The 17,751-nt window shown below is 54.5% G+C and overlaps 2 protein-coding genes across 6 annotated transcripts in view; one reads left to right on the top strand and one right to left on the bottom strand.

Moving 5' to 3' along the window:
* Nucleotides 1–1,258: 1,258 nt before the first annotated feature.
* OAZ2 (ornithine decarboxylase antizyme 2) lies at nt 1,259–14,837 on the top strand. Its single transcript, XM_080607398.1, is given in 6 exon segments — nt 1,259–1,293; nt 4,301–4,376; nt 4,378–4,458; nt 9,733–9,908; nt 11,642–11,727; nt 13,351–14,837. Coding segments are annotated over 6 exon segments (573 nt in total). The 5' UTR covers nt 1,259–1,273; the 3' UTR covers nt 13,485–14,837.
* Nucleotides 13,964–17,751, bottom strand: part of ZNF609 (zinc finger protein 609) — a 54,961-nt gene continuing 51,173 nt past the window's right edge. For 2 of the 5 annotated variants that reach the window (XM_080607386.1, XM_080607385.1), the window contains exon 10: nt 13,964–16,011. In XM_080607386.1, coding sequence (XP_080463512.1) covers nt 15,669–16,011 — 343 coding nt within the window. In that variant the 3' untranslated portion in view covers nt 13,964–15,668. Of the gene's footprint in view, nt 17,687–17,751 lie in introns of all 5 variants that reach the window. The other 3 variants (XM_080607388.1, XM_080607387.1, XM_080607389.1) reach the window with 2 other exon arrangements.

Below are 17,751 nucleotides of genomic sequence, written 5' to 3'. Positions count from 1 at the left end.
CCTGGGCCCAATTACTTCACAGAATCGCACAGAATGGTTGAGGCTGGAGGCACCTCTGGGTCTATCTGCACCAACCCCTGCTCAAGCAGGGACACCTGGAACAAGTTGCCCAGGGCCATGTCCAGGTGGGGTTTGAAGATCTCCCAGGAGGGAGACTCCACGACCTCTCTGGGCAGCTCTGTCACCCGCACAGTAAGAAAAGCACTTCCTGACGTTCAGAGGCCACCTCCTGCACTCCAGTTTGCGCCCAGTGCCTCTCATCCTGGCCCCGGGCACAACTGAAGAGAGCCTGGCTCCCCAGCCTTGTCGCACACCCAACAAAACCCTTCCAGAAAGCCCTCCCTGCAACAACCCCGGGCTCCTCCACAGGCAGGAGAGGTGCGGAGCCGCCTCACCCCACCACCACGCAGCCCCACGGCACACCGCACGTCCCCTGCTCCTTGGCAAACGCTCCAGCACAAGGACGTGGGGCTGTTAGAGCGGGTCCGGAGGAGGGCCACGAAGATGATGGAGGGGAGGGAGCACCTCTCCTGTGAAGAAAGGCTGAGGGAGCTGGGGGCGTTCAGCCTGCGGGAGAGAAGGCTCTGGGGTGACCTCATGGCAACCTTTCAGTACTTGAAGGGGTCTTGTAAAAAAGATGTAAAGGGACTCTTTGCTCAATCGGATATTGACAGGATGAGGGGGAGTGTTTTTTAACTAAAAGAGATTTAGATTAGAGATTAGGAGGAAGTTTTTCACTCAGAGGGCGGTGAGGCACAGGCTGCCCAGAGGAGCTGTGGACGCCCCATCCCTGGAGGTGTTCAGGACCAGGTTAGGTGAGGCTCTGAGCAACCTCACCTAGCGGGCAGCCTCCCTGCCTGAGGCAGGGGGTTGGAACTGGGTGACCCTTGCGGTCCCCTCCAGCCCGAGCCGTGCTGGGACCCGCACCCCCAGCGCCCCGAGCCCCCCCCCCCCCCGCGCGCTCCGCTCCCCTCAGGGCTCCTCAGGCGTCACCGAGAGGCGGGGGTGAGGAGGGGGCGAGAGGAGCGCAGCGCGCATGCGCCACGCGCGCCTTTGTTTGGGGCGGCGGCGTTACCCAGCGGGCCCGGCGCGCTGGGGAGGGGGGGGGGGAGCGGGGAGCGCGGTGGGCGGGGCCACGCGGGGTGGGCGGGGCCACGCGCGCGGGGGAAGGGGGCGTGGCGCGGCGCGCGGCGGGGTCAGTTGGAGCGCGGCGGCGGTGGAGGGCGGAGGTGCGGAGCGGAGCGGAGCCCAGAGCAGCCGGAGGCAGCCGAGGATGATAAACACCCAGGACAGGTGCGCGGCTCGGCTCGGCTCGGCTCGGCTCGGCTCCTCGGCGGGCCGCGGCTGCTGGGTTTGGGGAGCCCCAGCCGGGTGGGCCCGGCGGGCCGCGGCCTTCCCCCGGCGGTAGGCGGGCGGGGGGCGGCCGGGCCCGGTGTGCGGGCAGCGCCCTGCGGGGCGGCTCCGAGCCCGGGGGACGCGGGCATCCCCGGCGGGGGGCTCCCCCGGGCCGCGGGGGCTGTCCCCGTGCCGCCCGGCCCGGCGGTGAGGGGCTGCGGGCGGTGCGTGCCCTGCTGCCCGCGGGGCCGGCACCGGGCCGTGCTGGGCTCCTGCGGGGTGTTTGCGAGGTGCTCCTCTGCTGAGGCTCCTCCGTGTGGGGCTGACAGCGCGGGAGCTTGTTTTTCTGGGCTGCGCTCATCTGCATCCTCAGAGCCGCCTTTAAAAAGAAAACAGGTTTGTTTCCGTAATGCCAGGGGGCTGCGTGGGTCCGTCCACCTGGCACGAGTCTTCAGCGCAAGCAAAAAAAAAAAAACCACAAAAACCCAACCACAACCAAATGCGGAGCCTTTTAGACCCAGCGGTGCCGTTGTTGGCATGGACAGAAAGCGGCAGCGGCCTGGAGGTGGTGGAGAGCCAGCGGGAGCGGGCTGAGGAGTGGAGTCGTCGTCCCCTGCGCTGCCCAGGGCCGGGGCACGGATCTGGGACCGCTGGCAGCGCGGCGAGTTGAAATGACACCCGCCGGCTGGGCAGGCGCGCTCGCCAGCAGCTCCCGTTTCAGGCAGGACTTGGTCAAGAAGCTCTGGGAGCCACTTCAGCGCAAGGCGCTTGCTGAGCTCGACGCCTTTTACCCTGGGCTGCTGGAAAGCAAAAAGAAGAGGGGCTGCAGCGGATGGGAGCGCAGTTCCTAATTTTAAGCTCTAAACGGGGTGCGTCGAGGGATGAGGCTTTGCTGGGCCGTTGCATGAAGTTCTTTGCAGGACTGCTGCCGATGCACATCAGGATGAAGCAAAACCTCTTAATTTGTGCCCCCCCGCACATGCTTGTGCCCCGGGGCTGCTTTTAGGGCCCTGCCTGGCTGCAGCTGCAGAGTTTGGTGGGAGGAGAGAGGCAGCGTGCAGGTCTGGGCTAGGCAAAGCCCTGGAGGGCTCAGCGCTTGAAGGGGTCTTGTGTTTTGACTTCTGCGTGTGCCAGAGGAAGCAAAACTGGGAAGTGCCTTGAGCTGCTTTGCATGAAAACTGCTGCCTCTTTTTTTTTTTTAATTTTTTTTCCCACAACTACACTTCATTATCCAGCTTCTTGATGCATTGGCCGCAAGTTGGAGAGAGCTATCAATAGTACATTGTTAGCTGGGGGGTGAGGGAGGAGGGAAGGGAAAAACAAAGCTGCCAACAGCTTTCTGGGGGTGGGGAATTGCACAGCAAAGTGCTTTGTCATGCCTCTCCACATCCACTACTACTGAATACACACTGGTCCATTGATAGCCCCAGTCATGCCGTGCGGAGGGACTGTATTAATACAGAGCGCAACTGAGCATGTGTGGAAGGGATTTTGCCCTCAGACATCTTCGATGCAACTGCTTAAATATCTCTTCCGAGCGCGTCTGAGCAGCCTTTTCTGCAAGCAGCATCGGCTATACGCCGCAGCCGCGTGGGAGCACCTCTGGAGAGCCCTGCCTAGCAAACCTGGGGGAGAAGGAAACACGTGGAGGAAGAATATTTGTGTTTCCTGTAGAAAGATTAGTTCGGTATGAGGTGGATAGCCAAGATCTTAGCAGATTCCGCCTGTGGCGTAACCATGTTGGCAGGCTGTTGGGTTGGTGTTTTTTTTGGCATCCGTAAATGCTTCGGTAGTTTGTTTGCAGGCTGTTGGTGTGTGTTCCCTGCGTGCTGTTTAGGTGGCGCAGCTCAGTGCTTGGTCCTTTGATACCGAGGACTGCCTCGCTCCTGGAGAGGCCCTGGGGTGAAAAACACCATCCTGGAAACACCTCACCTGGGCAGTTTCAGGACAGCCAGCCGGTTGTGAATGCTTCTGCAGAGGCTGTCCCGTAGAGCCGTGTTCCTCTGTTAGTTTGCCTACTGAAAACCCTCCCGTTCCCCTTTATTTCTCAGGAAAGCTGTGACAAGGTGATGTTCGCATAGCTCTGTGCTGGCGTGTTTCATCGTGGGAATGCTGGAGAATGACTGGCGTCTTTGCGTTGCTTTTGCAGGCTTTGGGAGCGGAGTAACTGCTGCTGCCCCGTGCCTTGGCAAAGAGCTTTTATGGTGCTGGTAAAGGGAGCAGCGCTCCAGGAGTAAAATAATTTGATTCCATGAATGTGCTGAAAGCTGATGTTAAAGCCTGTGTTAGAAGTGATCCTAAAAGAGCATACAGATGAGATCCCAGCAAACTCAAAGACCACAAGGGGAACTTTTTCTTCTTGCGTTAAGCTCTTAAAATAGATCTTAGGACAAAGTCTGCGGGGTGAACTCCTAATATTTAGGGTTGGGCTGAAGGATGCTTGTACGGTGTTTCACGTGCATGTGAAAATGTCAACTGGGATGCTGCGGAGTATGCTCAAGGTATCTGAAGAACCAGCCCTTTCGCCTCCTCCCTGTTTTGAAAATGTGAAACTTAAACCTCCTCCTTCTGGGCCCTGTTGATCTATTTGTAGATATTTGTCTACAGAAAATGTGTGCTCATCTGGTCATGCGTTTCCAGCCATCTGCTATTGGCAGTCTTCCAGGCGTCCCTTATTAGCATGAGGTTGCTCAGCACTCTCTGGGATCTTGGCTGCAAAGCCCCTCCTCCATTTCTAACAGGACGCTGCCCTTCTGCGATACGACAGCGCTTGGGCAGCGAAGTGTTTTACCGTAGTCCTCCAGGCTACCAGGGGCAGCTACCAGAGCTCGGTAGCTGCCCCTCACGTGCCGCAGGGGAGCAGGAATACAGGCGGTTTGGGGTTACGGGGAGCTGGAGTATCAGAAACTTTGACCCCTGCTAACATAACCTGGTGTTTCTTTTGTTGTCCCTTTTTGTCTTGCAGTAGTATCTTACCTTTGAGTAACTGTCCCCAGCTGCAGTGCTGCAGGCACATCGTTCCAGGGCCTCTGTGGTGCTCCTGATGCCCCTCACCCACTGTCGAAGATCCCCGGTGGGCGAGGGGGTAGCAGGGATCCTTCTCTTTCAGCTCTGATATATAAGGTGAGAAAGACTTGATGTCTAAACAATGATCCATGTAACAAATCTGCTCGCTTCCTTCCGCAGCCTGATGGGAATAAATGCAAAAGTCTTCAAGGTAATAAATGGGGAAACTGTTAGCTTTTTCGGCAGCCCTGCTGGCAGATTACTGAGCTGCATGCAGCTCTGCCTTGCTTAAGTATCACCTGTTTATTAAGAAACTTCTTATCAGAGGTGTGCAGCAAATGACTGGCCAGCCCAGTTCCCAGAGCCTGTTTCAGCTGCTGCCTGCGGAGCTGGCATTATCAGCATGTGAAGCAACTTCTTACATCTTGTGTGAAAAGAGGAAGTGGGAAGCAGAAAGGTGAAATGCCGAGAGAGAAGGGTCGATAAGCTCCTTCCCGTGCCCTGGTCCGGAAGGTAACGCTGCCTGAACCTCACAAAAGCAGGAGGCTCACAAACTGGAACGTTTCTGGAATGCACACAGAGAGTGAGGCAAGATCGTGGGGTGTTCGTGTCTGCAAACTTGCCTAGGAGTACGTGGGTCTGTGTCGCTTTTGTTCTGTGGCCACCCTCATCCTAAAGGATCTTTCCTCTTGGCTTTCAGATGAATTGGCTCTTTCTGGGGAATAATCGGCACTTGTGCAGCTTCTCTGTGTTACGTTACAGTGCTGCACATCTGTCTCCCTTCTGGGACAGGCACTGTTTTTCCCCAAGCCAGGGTGTAAAGTGCTATCAGATGAGGCTGCCTGAATTTATGCTAAGCTTGCAGATTCGGCTGCTCAGACGGAATTGCTGTCATAGGTGTTAGACTTGATTTTAATTACCCCGTGGGAGGCAAGCAGCCTTCGTATGATGAAAGGATGCGGGCCCTTTCAGGTCGCAGCTACCAAAGTCTCCTGTGGAAATTCATGAGAAACGAGAGACCTCACGGCTGCTTTCAGAGAAGATTGCTTTACTGCAGAGCTGGTGAATTTGTAGCATGTGCCTTGCCTGCTTGCCTTGTGAATAAACGTCAAGCTCTAGCCTCTTAATAACAATGCGACATCAGCTTAATGCTGCTGAATTGAATTGTCGCAGATGTTAGAGGGATGTGAAGTCCAGAGAGGCGGCAAGCAGCTCAGCTGGCTTCATTTCACACAAAGAAGAGACGTGAGCAGCTTCAGGAGGGCTCAGGACGTGAAGTGTATTCTGTCAGGGTCTGATGGATGACAAAGAGGTGACCCTGCAACTTAAACTCCTGCAGGCCAAATTTGCCAGCCCTTGTATACACACCGAGCAAGACCAGAGGTGGAAAATAGTCTAGACGTGGAGGAGATGCTGGTGGAAAGAGTCACAGTTTGGAGGCTTTGAAGTACTTGATTTCAGTACAGCCTTGAATTAGCACAGAAGCTTTTGGTGGTGGTGTGTAGGCAGGGCTTGCTGCCTGTGGAGATCTCGTCCAGATAGCTGCTTCTCAGAAGTAAGAACACAACTTCTTCCAGGGTTTTGCTGACAAAACCTACCTTGCCACCAGAATCTGTCAGAGGATTGGCCCCTTCCTTAATGTAGCTCAGCCCAGGGTGGAACAGGTTGTGTTTTTAAACCACCTCCAGTGGTTTAAAGTCCCACCTCTGATGTGGCAATGGGAAATGGCCTCAAGTTGTGCTGGTGTGGCAGGGAGTTGGTTGGGTATTAGGAGAAGTCTTCACTGAAAGCGCTGTGTGGCGTTGGAACAGGCTGAGTCACCATCCCTAGAGGTCTCCAAGAAGCATGTACCTGTAGGACTTTGAAGCATGGCTTAGTGGTAGGCTTGCCAATGCAAGGTTCAGGGTTGGACTCAGTGATCTTAGAGGCCTTCTCCAACCTGAACGGCTCTGTGATTCTCTGCCCCTCTCCGCAGCGCGCTCAAGCCGGTGGCACAGCAGGTATGGCAGGCTGGGCTTTTCAGCCAGCGTGACCTGGAAAGGCATCTGGGCCCAAAAGCTTAAGTACTTTTTTCCAGCTGTGTCAGCTGTTCCAGTTCAAGGGGTGACCTTTCTGAACGAGCCTGCTTCCTCCTGAGTATGCAGCACAGCGCTTGTGTACAGCAGCGGTACGAATTAGGCAGCTGGGGCTCCCGATAGCTGTTGGTATTTTTACTTTAAGAGACTTGATGCTCGGCCCTTTGTCGAGGGAGCTTTGTAGAGCTGGGAAAGCTACGGTGGTGGGAGTCAGTGCTGGACAGCCAGGAGGGGCTTTGACAAACGGCTGTGCTCTGGCTAGCAAACTTGGCAGGAGGCTGCAGGTGTAGCGTGTGCTGACAGCAGGCTGCTTGCGTGGGCTTCTGGAGCCGCCTGGCTGTGGCAGGTCACAGCGTACATCCTTCCCTCCCTGCCAGCACCTAGGGGCCTCCCTCCGTCCTGATCGGGGTGCTCGAGGAGCGTAACTGGGTTGGAAAACCCAGCTCTTGGTGAACTGTAGCTGACGGGAAGCCGGTCCTCACGGCCTCGAGTCGCTGAAATGGAGCCCGGGGTTGCAGAGCGGGGATTTGGGCGGCTGGGGGTACAAGGCAGCGTGGCGGGGGCGTTTGGCAGGGGTGGGCTGAAACCAAATGATGCGTGAATGGGGTTGTGCTCTGAGCAGGTTCCAGTGAACTCCGGGCTGCTGCTTCCCAGGAACAGCTCCTCTCCTCGGGATCTCGCTAGCTCTATTTTGATACACGGGAATAAAACACCAGCTGCCCGAGACAGGCTGCGTAAGCATAACTCTCACAGAACCAGGGGAACTGGTTCTGTTAATCCCTGCGGTTACGCTGCCTTCGCAATAGCGGGCTGTGTATCGGGGGGCTCGGAAAAAGCTCCCGAGGCTGGGAGCCTGGGGAAGGCTTCGGAAGCGCCCGACTTCTGGTTGCAGCAGGGCTACGTGACGACAGAAAAGCTCTTCCCCTGCTCTTGCAGGCTTCTGCCAGCCTTCCCACACAAACGCACGCGTGTGCCTCCCCCTCCAGCGTGTCAATCCCAGCCTGCTTTACTCAGCTTCCTCGCCCTGTTCTTGTTTTTGTGAAGTATGAGAAAAGCATCTGTGAGCTTCTCTTGCTTGAGAGAGATCTCTTCTGAAATGGAGACGTTCTCTGCACAGGAAAACAACTGTAAAAGGCTCCCATGAAGTCACTGGTGAAAGATGTGCGTAATCCCCTTGTTTTGCTCTGTTTTTAAATAGACCTTTGCGGTGCAGAGCTCTCGCTGGGCTCAAACCCGACTCTTGCCGCGGCTCTGTTGTGGCTCGATCGGCAGCTGTCTGGTTTAACCTCTCCTGGAGCAGCTGTTGGTGGGCTTCTTGCTGCACTTGGCTTAAAACCGTGGTGAAACCTGACAGCAGGCACAACCACGCAGGCTCCTTTCAAACTCAATGAATAAACTTATTTCCTACAGGATATTTACTCCGATGAAGTGTAAACTTGTTTTGCAGTGGGCCTGCACTCAGCTTTGTGTGCTTCAAACAAACGGCAGCTTCCTCTGCTCCGGTTACCAGAGCCAGGCAGTTCCTGATTTACATGCAGAGCTAACCTCGTCGCCAGCATTAACATGCCCGATGGCTTCTCCCTTGTCACAGCAGTCAAACCAAGAGAGTTGGACTATTTCAATATATGTGGTAATAGGGGTTAAAACACTGGGAAACACGGTGGAGGAGCCCAGGAATGTTCTCAGATGGTTTTGCTGAGCATTGCCCTTTCTGCAAAGCTTACACCTTGGTAGTATAAAACACCTACAAGGCAATATCCCCTGCCCACCAAGCTGCACTAAATGTCCCCGAGTGCGGGCGCTGTGGTCGGAGATGTGTAGGTGTGCCTATATGGGATTTATAAGGACAGTCCGGTGAGGTGCTGTCATAATGCAGCCAAAGCACTTGTTCTGCTGTCAGCCCAGCTGCCGGTCAGCAGATCAGAGCTCATAATGAGCTGCTCAGTTACTCACCCTGATAAAATAAAATGCCCAGAGGCTGGACAGACACCTGCCCAGTGACCCTGTGGGGTAAAGCACTTCCCACCCAGGTGTTCCTGAAACTCGGGAGCAGCACAGGCTTGGCTTCTCCTCCCTGGTTTGCTCCTGCCCGTCAGAGCTGCACAAGTGATGTGCATGGGACAGCGTGCACAAGCCTGCGGCCCAGCACATGGGAACGATTTAGCCTTTGCTGGAGTTGACAGTGTTAACTCTGGAGCCTAATGAATTTCTGTAGTTGTTTCACTGGGGCTTTTCGAAGTTAAATGTGGAAAACATTATTGGGTGAGCCAACTGCCTACAGAGACTGCCAGGAGAAGGAATGGCATTTAACCACGGAATTGTTTTCTAGGAACTGCTAAGCTGAATTTGAGGCTGGCTGCATGCTTGTTAGAGAAGTGTTAGAGGGGACATGTACGCTTGTGGTCTCTGGAAAAGACTTTGTCACAATTTTCACATCCGCGTAGCTTCTGTCTATTTTGGGGGTCTCTCTGTGCTATGTATTCTCCTCCCTTATACCGGGAGGCAAGCCATTTGCCATACCAGTTGGTTGTAAAATCTGGGAAAGCAATTTGTGGTCATCCCTTAAACAAAAAGACTGTGCTGGGGACTGGGGAGACAAAAGCGGTCAGGCTGCCACAGCAGATGCTATTGCAGCTTGTCGGTTGTGTTCTTTGAAGGGTAGTTCATGAACCGCCCTGCAAAGATGTGGCTGGGAGCTGCGGTGAATGAATGGACTCTTGCTGCCCAGAAATTGAATATAATGGGAATATGCAAAGCTGCATTCTCTTGAACAGAAAAGCATGACTAGAAAATCACTCCAAGGCCGGAATACTCGTTTTGGTGCGTCCCCGAGCCAATGAAAGGGGAAGGGAAAAGTATAATGTTCTCAGTAAAATTATTATAGCATTTATTTTGCATTTGCATCTCCCCTGCCTGTTAGGATGTAGGGTTTTACTTTTCACTCCTATTTCTTTGTTAGACCAGAATAAAAGTGAGGTGTTCTGGGAAATACAGGCAGCTTAAAACAATGGCTCTTAACCCCTTGGGGGTGTGAGGAGCGCTGAGACTCGGGTCTGAGTTTGTGCCTCGTGGTGCATACCTTTGTGAGCTGTGGTGGGTCTCACGGGGCTGAATTTTAGTGGCTGGCGAGACTTCAGACACACACTGGTGTGCAAGGGCTGATCCCAGTTTTTTGGGAGGGCACTCCCATTGAAAGCACAGCCCCTTTGCATGTTCACTTAAGCATGGTCTCTTACATTTCTGGTCTGTAGTTTCATACTTAGTTTTCTTTAACCTTAAAGCATATTTCACGAGCTCTCCTCCCTCCTCTGTCTAGGATGAGAAGATCACTGTTAACCAAGATGTCCCAGTGCACGAAGGGAAGCCTCATATTGTCCACTTCCAGTACAAGGTCACAGAGGTGAAGACCTCCTCCTGGGATGCAGTGCTCTCGAATCAGAGCCTCTTTGTGGAAATCCCTGATGGATTATTAGCTGATGGAAGCAAAGAAGGGTGAGTTTGGCATCCCGGAGCTGTGCCCGCAGGGAGCAGCGTTTCTCTTATGCTGGTGATGTTCCTCCCATGTGTGGGGAGAACAACCTGTACGTATGAGTGGCACCTCTCTTCCTGACCTGCACAGCTAAAGCATGTCTTTGCTGCCTTGTCTTCAGGGAAGTGTCCTGTTAGTCCTCCATATGTATTTTTTCCCCCCTTAGAGATCATTTGAGACGAGTTACTGTTTTTGAGGTCCTGTGCTAATGAAAAATAAGCAAGAAATGAGTGGAGTGATTCTTTGCATACTTTGTGGAAAATTCTGTTCCGCTGGCCAATTGGCAAGTATTTATTTTGGCAAGTGTCTTCCTCTCTTTCAGGGAAAAACTCCATTATATTGATGTGCTCCTTCTCATCAGTAGGTGGTTCTGCTCTTGGGCTGCTGCCATGCAGGCTTCTGGCTCTGCCAGAATCTGATTTTTCTCTGCTGGCAGAATACGGTAGTGTTTTGTCCAGACAGCTCTGCTCTGGGAAGTTTGTGTAAACGCAGCTTCCAGAGCAGCTACTTCCTGCCAAGTGCTTCGCCAGAGATCTCTGCTGGCAGGGAGCGCTGCAGCGTAGATGTGGCTTCACCAGATTCCTGTGCAGAGCTCTCTGAAGTCCTCCTAAATTTCCAAATAGGTTTTACCAGCAAGCGACACGAGCTAATTACAAAAAAACATCATTGGGCACCTTCAATAAGTGCCAGTATTCCTGCTGTCTCATGCTCGTCTCCTTGGAATCTGAGTCCAGATAAACGTTTCTGCATAATTTCCGCAGTCAGCCCATAAATCCTTTGGCCGGCTGTGTGCCTGATCTCTTGGGAGCAGGTTCTTCCGTGGGGGTATTTACCCGCCCAGCTCATCATGACTTAAAGCACGATTTTGCAAGATTATTTTTAGCTAGGTAAAACAGCCTAGTAGAGGCTATAATTAAAGTAGTTCATTACCATATTAACAAAATCCTTGCAAATTTAATCTCCCTTGGTGCACTCCAGTCTCACTGACTGCTGTTTAATTAGATCTCGATTCGAGCCCTGTTTGTCACCGCTCTAGCAGCCTGCATCGGAAATGGTTACAAGGCCGGCAGCGACCGCGGTGGCAGCACCGCGCGGATCCCTGGGGCTCAGATGGGGTCAGTGCCGCTGTGCTCCCGTCAAGAGAGAGGGCAGAAATAATTCAGCTGGAAGGAAGCTGGGTTTCACGATGCAGCTTCTCAGCTGTGCCATCCAGATGATATGTTCAGGAAACAGCTTTGCCTGTGCACATGCTCCTGCAGCGATGGTTTTCTCTTCTCTTCTGCCTGGCATGAGCTCTTTTATTTTATTCTATTTTTTTAAATCTTTACGTGAAGTGTAAAACTTAGAGATCCTGTGTGGTGCCAGTGAAGGGAATGTAAACAGCTGCAATATTCAGCTTCCCACGTCTGAAGACTTGTATGCAAAACTCCTGGCTGGTGGGGCTGTGCGTGCTGGCAGGCGGGTGCCAAGGACACGGACTTGTTGGGTGACTTGGTGGAGGACAGCTCTTGGTTTTGCAGGGCTGGACATGAAAGCAGGAAGTCCATTGTTTCAGCACCCATTGTTCGCTGGAAGGCATCTGTAAACAAGTAATCTTTCTGCCTGACAACATCCAAACAGTTGATAGTGCTCAGTGGCTTCCTTAGGACAGGACTTCCTATAGCTGATGTTCTTTTGTCTTCTTCCTCCTTGGCAGGTTATCAGCACTGTTGGAATTTGCTGAAGAAAAAATGAAAGTAAACTACGTCTTTATTTGCTTCAGAAAAAGCAGAGAAGATAGAGGTGAGAAATCAGCCCTGCTGTGAGGTTTGCTCCTTAGATCTGAAATGGTGCTGCTGGATCTGTACGAAAATCTGGTCATCCCAGGGCTTCAGGGGACGCTTCCTGCTGCAGGAATTGTTATGTGCAGAATTTCTGTGGTGTTCTTACAAATCAGAAGTGGTTTCTCATGCAGTAAATAAGCCCTGTCTTGAGACTGAGGGAGAAAGAATATCTTGATTTCTCCAGCTGGATATGCTTTACTGTCCTGCAGGTAAATTATTACTAGTACTCTCAAGGAGAAAGCTGCTCCTGAGTAACTTGGAGTACTTTCCTGTCCAGAAGGTGGTTAATAATCCTTCTTGGGTAAGGAGTGAAGGCATTTGGCACCAGGATTCCGTGATCATCTGTGATTTGCAAGGGGAAACCCAGGAGAGGTTAATGCATGGTAAACGAATACTGGTAGCTTGTTGCCCTTGTGCTCATCTGCTTTTTAAAGATCTCCTGGCACTTTTGCCCTTCCTAGACCTACAGGTAATCCTGACCCTGGCTAGAGATGCTTAGGGCTTAAGGGGGCTGCATTAGGATCTAAAGATAGATGTGTCGGATGAGCGATTAGAGCACGGAAGTCTGAGATTTGTGATGAGGTACCAAGCTACGTATGTGTCACTTCAAATCCTACTAGACGCAGGCTAGTAACCAAGCAATTACCATGGCAGGAATAATTCAAATCTTAATTCTAATTTTACTCTGCTGCTTTGCAAGCTGCACTGCCTTCTCTGAAGTGAAGCACGTTATTACAGCTAAGCTGTGCTGACCCCAGGAAGATGTCGCTCCACGTTACGATACCAAGATTAATTTCCAAACAGAGTTCTTGCTCTAGTGTGTCACCAGCAGTGGCTGCGTAGGTGACCTCCATGGTGGCTGTTTACAGGGGACATCTGATGCTGGGTTTTGCTCCTTTTTAAAAAGCACGGGGAGTGTTGCCATTGAACCTGGCTTGTTTGTACGAGCTCTAGAGTGCTCCAGGCTCTGAGTCTTTGTACAGCTGAACTTCAGCGTCGCCTTGAAGGCACGTAGGAGCTGCTCTGCATGACTGCGCAGAGCTCTGAGGCCAATCACCAGAAGGTGTTGCAGCGATGAGGTGCTGTGGCAGGGTGGCTCTCAGAGGTCACAGGGGAGCGGCCGCTGTAGTAACAAGGGGACGCATGCCCCGCTAGTGCCACGTAACCTCGGCTGACCCAGATGAGCATGCGTGGGGCTCCTGCGCTGCAGCTTTCCTGGGGCAACATGCGCAGCTGAGCTGAGGCTGCAGCGAGCTCCAGGTCCTCCTCATGGAGACAGCAGATCTCTGACTGCTCCCTGAGCAAGCAGGTTCCCGTCCGCTGCTGCACGACCCGCTGTCAGGGCTCAGCGGGTGCTGGGAGCAGCCCCCCAGTTAAGCACGGAACAGAGACATCAACGTGCTGCGGGCTGGCTGCGTGCGTCCCGGCAGCGGGGCTGTGCAGCTGGTGGGTAGCTGGGCTGCCGCAGTGGAGTGCACAGCTCAAGTCCCCCTCTTGGCCAGGAGTGATGGTCGTGGCTTCTAGGGCAACACAGGTACAGAGGATTATTCCTGATGGTAACGGATTTCCTTCTCTTTGGTAGCTCCGCTCCTGAAGACGTTCAGCTTCTTGGGCTTTGAAATCGTGAGGCCTGGTCACCCCTCTGTCCCATCACGGCCAGATGTGATGTTCATGGTGTACCCCCTGGATCAGAACTCTTCCTCTGATGAAGAATAGTTGCAGCGGGGGACGCGCGTGTGACCTGAAAATGCTTTTGAGGGGAGAGAGGGTTACATCTCCTTTCTTGAGGAAAGGGAAAACAAGCTTCTGTTGGACTGAAACTGCATTTCTCATTGTTAGATTGGCCTGTGTATCCTCAGAGTTGACTATCTCATTGAAACGTGTTGCCTAGAGAACTATATATACACACATGTAATCACCAAATAGTAAATGGAAGATGTTTATGAACTGGCATAGGAGCTCTTTACATGCAGCTGTGTGGTGTGTTAGCCTAGAGGCGCCTCATGCCCCGGCCACGTGGGGGCCCGGCAGCGTAGGGGAGCACAGCGGTAGATGCAGCATCATCAACTCCTTGACTTCTCCACATCAGTGTTGGTTCTTTCCCCATCACCTGATGTGCGGTGTACGCTCATCTGACCAGCTACTTTTTAATTTTCACTCAGACTCTTAAGTATAAGGCATGTTTGGGGAGTTAGACGCACGGAGATGTGAGTTAACCTTTAACACTACATTAAAACCCCTGTGCATCTCTGCTTTGGGGCAACCAATGCTGTTTTAACTCATCTAACTTTTTTTTTTTTTTTTAAGAAAAAACACAAAACCTTCTTGCTCTTCCAGCTTTTGTTTAAACAGTCTTACTCTGTTCAATGTTACCACTGCACTATCACAGCATTTAATAAAAGGGGCATTCAGATTAACTTCACCCAGCTGGGGCTGCTTATTTAAAAGGAACGGAGCCTTTTTTGTGCTGCGATGGTACTCTGCTCTGGTAGGGTCAAGCGAGCGTTTGGAGCAATGCCTCAGGTCTGGGGGAGCGCTCCCTTCACCTGCTGGAGTCGCACTTTCCGTGGTTCAAAGAGCACGTGAGCCTTGGGTCTCCTGCCCAAGGCAGGGCGAGGAGCAGGCGAGGGGCTGCCCTCACACCTCCGTCCTGCGGGCCCTTCCAAAGAGACACGCTCGAGCCCCGAGAGGAGAGAACAGCTGTACCGAAAGCAAAGGGAGTCGTGCGGGGGGCAGCTCGCGTTTCACTCGTAGCACTGGAGAGCGAGGCTGTGCTCTTGTCTTCGTGCCACGTGGATGTAACCTGGCTGGCTTCCTTCGAGCACCACATGAGAAGGGTGTATTTATAAACCGGGCCCTGGAGACGTGTCGCGAACTCTCTTCCTGGCCTGGCTGCTTGCGTGTGGAATTGTCCGTGTGTGCTTTGTTATGCTCTCACTCTTCTGTGGAGGATTTTGTTAAAAGCTGAAGCCAAGCCATTCCATAAACATCGTGGTCAGTGTTTTCTGTCTGGGGGAGAGAGGTGGGGCCGGGCTACAAGTTTGTGTGAATAAATCATCTTAAAGTTTGTGTCTCTTTGCCCTCCTTCCCCTCCAACAGTGAAAGCAGGACAGACGTGGGCTCAAGGGGCGAGGAGCTGGGGGCTCTAATCCCTTTTAGAAGGGGACTTCAAGCCCCCATGTCTGGACCTTCTGGTGGTGGTTTAAAATCGGGTGGATGCTGCTTGTCCACCTCTGTCTCTCCCTGTCCCTAACCTGCCGGGGTGGGAACTGCTGTGCTCCTTCCATGCTGGTGGGGCATGAGGTCCCAGGTGTGGCTGTTATCCTGAGCTCGTTAAGGACCTGCAGTTATCGGTGCCTCTCCCGCAGGCACCCCACGCTCTCGCAGCTGCTGGCACTGTCCCTGGCATTCTGGACCTGCAGCGTGGTGGCCCTGGTGAAGGGCTGAGGCTGCGGGGCTGGTTTCGGAGGAGGACAGGACCCTGCTGTGCGTGCCTGGTCAGGGCTCTCACTGCCCCAGTTCCAGCACACCCGTCCCATTAAATAGCTGTTGCCTATTAAAGCCTCAATTACTCTCAGCAGCGGACCTTCCTGACAAGTCCCTCATCAGTTATCCCTTAAGCTGCATTTCTAGGGCTTTTAATGGCACTGGGATGCTGTGCTGGCAGGTCCCCACAGGCTGGGTCCCCAGGCTGGGCACCAGCAGCTGCCCATTGTCCTCGGGCCATGTGCATCCACCTTGGGGACGCTGCCTGGGCATGGAGACCGAGGCCGTGATGGCAGTGATGGCCCCCATGTCCCCCCCACCCCAAAGCCCAGCGTCCGTGTTGCTGGGGATGGAGGAGTCAGGGGGAGCAGGGACAGGAAGAAAAAGCCACCCTCACAGGTTTGTGATTGTCTCTTAAAAAGATTTATTCTCTCTCCTTGCCCAAATGTACAAAGGCAAGAAGAGTACAGTTTGTATATATATATATTTATATATATATATATAAAAAACAAGGAACTTGGTAATAATGTACACTTTACAGAAGGGCAGAATCAGGAAGACTGAAATGAAACCCAACACAGCAACTCCAATGGAAACGAGCGCTATAAACATCAACGGTGCAACACCCGGGCGGGTGCCCGCTCGCGGGCAGAGGCTGGGGACAGGGCCCCAGGGGGCTGGGGGCCCCGCGGGCAGGATTTGGCCCTGGGAACGTCCAACGGCCCTGTTCTGCTTCAGCTGCTGGCTCACTTGACACCTAAAGGGAGAGGCAACCAGGTCCCAAGGAGGCGGGGAGCAGCCCCCCACCCACCCAGGCACCCTCCTCGTGCACTGGAGCAGCCTCAGCGGGGTGCACCGAGGGGCTCCCCGCGTCGCCCTGACCCCACCACCTTGCAAAGTCAACGAAGAGAGGAAGAAAAAAAAACTGAGTCGAACTAAGAGGCGTCGAGGAGAGCAGGCTGGGGCCACCACGCTGCCATGGTCAGAACCGGGGCCAGCGAGCGTCTCTCCAACCAGGTAAAGTGGGTGAGGGGAAAGGGCCGGGAGGATGGGACGGGACAGGGGAAAGAAAACAAAACCCAAAAACAACAGCTTTCAAACAATTGCTTTTTACAGTATGTACAGAGCCCGGCGGGCAGAGCATCCCGGTACAGCGACCCCTCAGGGCCGGGTGTGACGCGCGCGCACGCACACGACGGAGACTGCCGCAGACCGAGGGGACCCCCCCCGGCACTCCCCCAGCCTGGAAGGGATGGCGGCGGGCAGGGATGGTGGGGAGAGCCGGGGCGGCCGCGGGCCGAGGTAGCGAGCCGGCCCGGGGGGAGCCACACCGCGGCTGGGGCGGGCAGAGGACCAGAAAGCCCCTGTCCTGGGGCGCCGGGAAGCGGCTTCGGGGGGGGCTGGTGCCCTGCACCCCGGCACGGGGCTTGCGCAGCCCCAGGTGCCTCCGGCAGAGCCTAAGTGTGCTTGTTCCTCGCTGAGCTCTGCTCGCAGCCTGGGGAAGTCAATGGAGACAGGGAAGAGAGGATGCGAAGTGTAGCCGCTTTCCCTGGGGCACAGGGCAGAGGAAAGGCCCGGGGCAGGGTGGGTGGGTTGCAGAGTCACAGCTCAGAAACCAACTTGGAAGCCTTGGAAATGAGCTTCAGTCAGGGCTGGACCGTAACAAGGCACTGGGGAGAAACCCTGGCAGCAGGGCCGGGTGGTGGGTGCTGCTGGCGGCAGCCCCCCGCGCCCCGTCCCGCTGCCCGTCCCGGAGCCGTGGGGCTGGGAGAGAGCGGAGGCGCCTGGAGAGGGGCTGAGGCCGATGGAAGCAGGATCGCTTGACCCGCTGATGTGCACCCCCCCCGCGCCCCACGGCTGCATCCCGCGAAGCTGCCGTCCCCCCCATCCCCGTCCCCTGCCTTGGCTCTGTGTCACCCACGCGGTGCTGCTGGAACTTCCTCTCCTGAGACCGTGCCTCCCCTCGGCGATCGGCCCCGCGGGTCGAGCCTCACGGGGGGCGCAGGCGGCAGCGTCCCAGCCTGCACCGCCCGCCCCAAGTCCTGTGACGCTCAGCCCCGACGGTGACGCGGCGACTCGCAGGGACACAGCAGGGCCACAAATCCATGGAGAAACCTCAGTGCTTCCGTTTCCTCTTCATATGCACCAGGCAGGCGATTCACTTCCATCCCAAGTGCCGGTGCCCAGTAGAATAAATATTTCCGTAGGTACCAGCTTGCCCACTCGCCAAAGGGGAGGGTGGGGGGGGGGGGTGAGGGGGGGATTCAGTGTGTGTCCGACGGGGGGAGAAGACAGAGTCTGCCTCAGATCACGGCAGGAACGTCAAGCAGAACAATTAACACCATTCAACTGATGTCTAAAGGAGTCTCCAGCGTGTCCCCATGTGAGCCAGTCACATGTCTCGTACAGCCCAGGCGTCCCGGCCTCACGTCCTGCCGAACCCAAGGCCCTGTCAGCCCCTGCCTCTGCCAGCCCCCGCCGAGGGGCGAACCCCAAA

Source organism: Anser brachyrhynchus (genome assembly GCF_964034855.1).
Source record: "Anser brachyrhynchus genome assembly, chromosome: 11".
Classification (NCBI taxonomy): domain Eukaryota; kingdom Metazoa; phylum Chordata; class Aves; order Anseriformes; family Anatidae; genus Anser; species Anser brachyrhynchus.
Note: the sequence above shows the minus strand (reverse complement) of the source record. Positions and strands in the feature narration are given on the sequence as shown.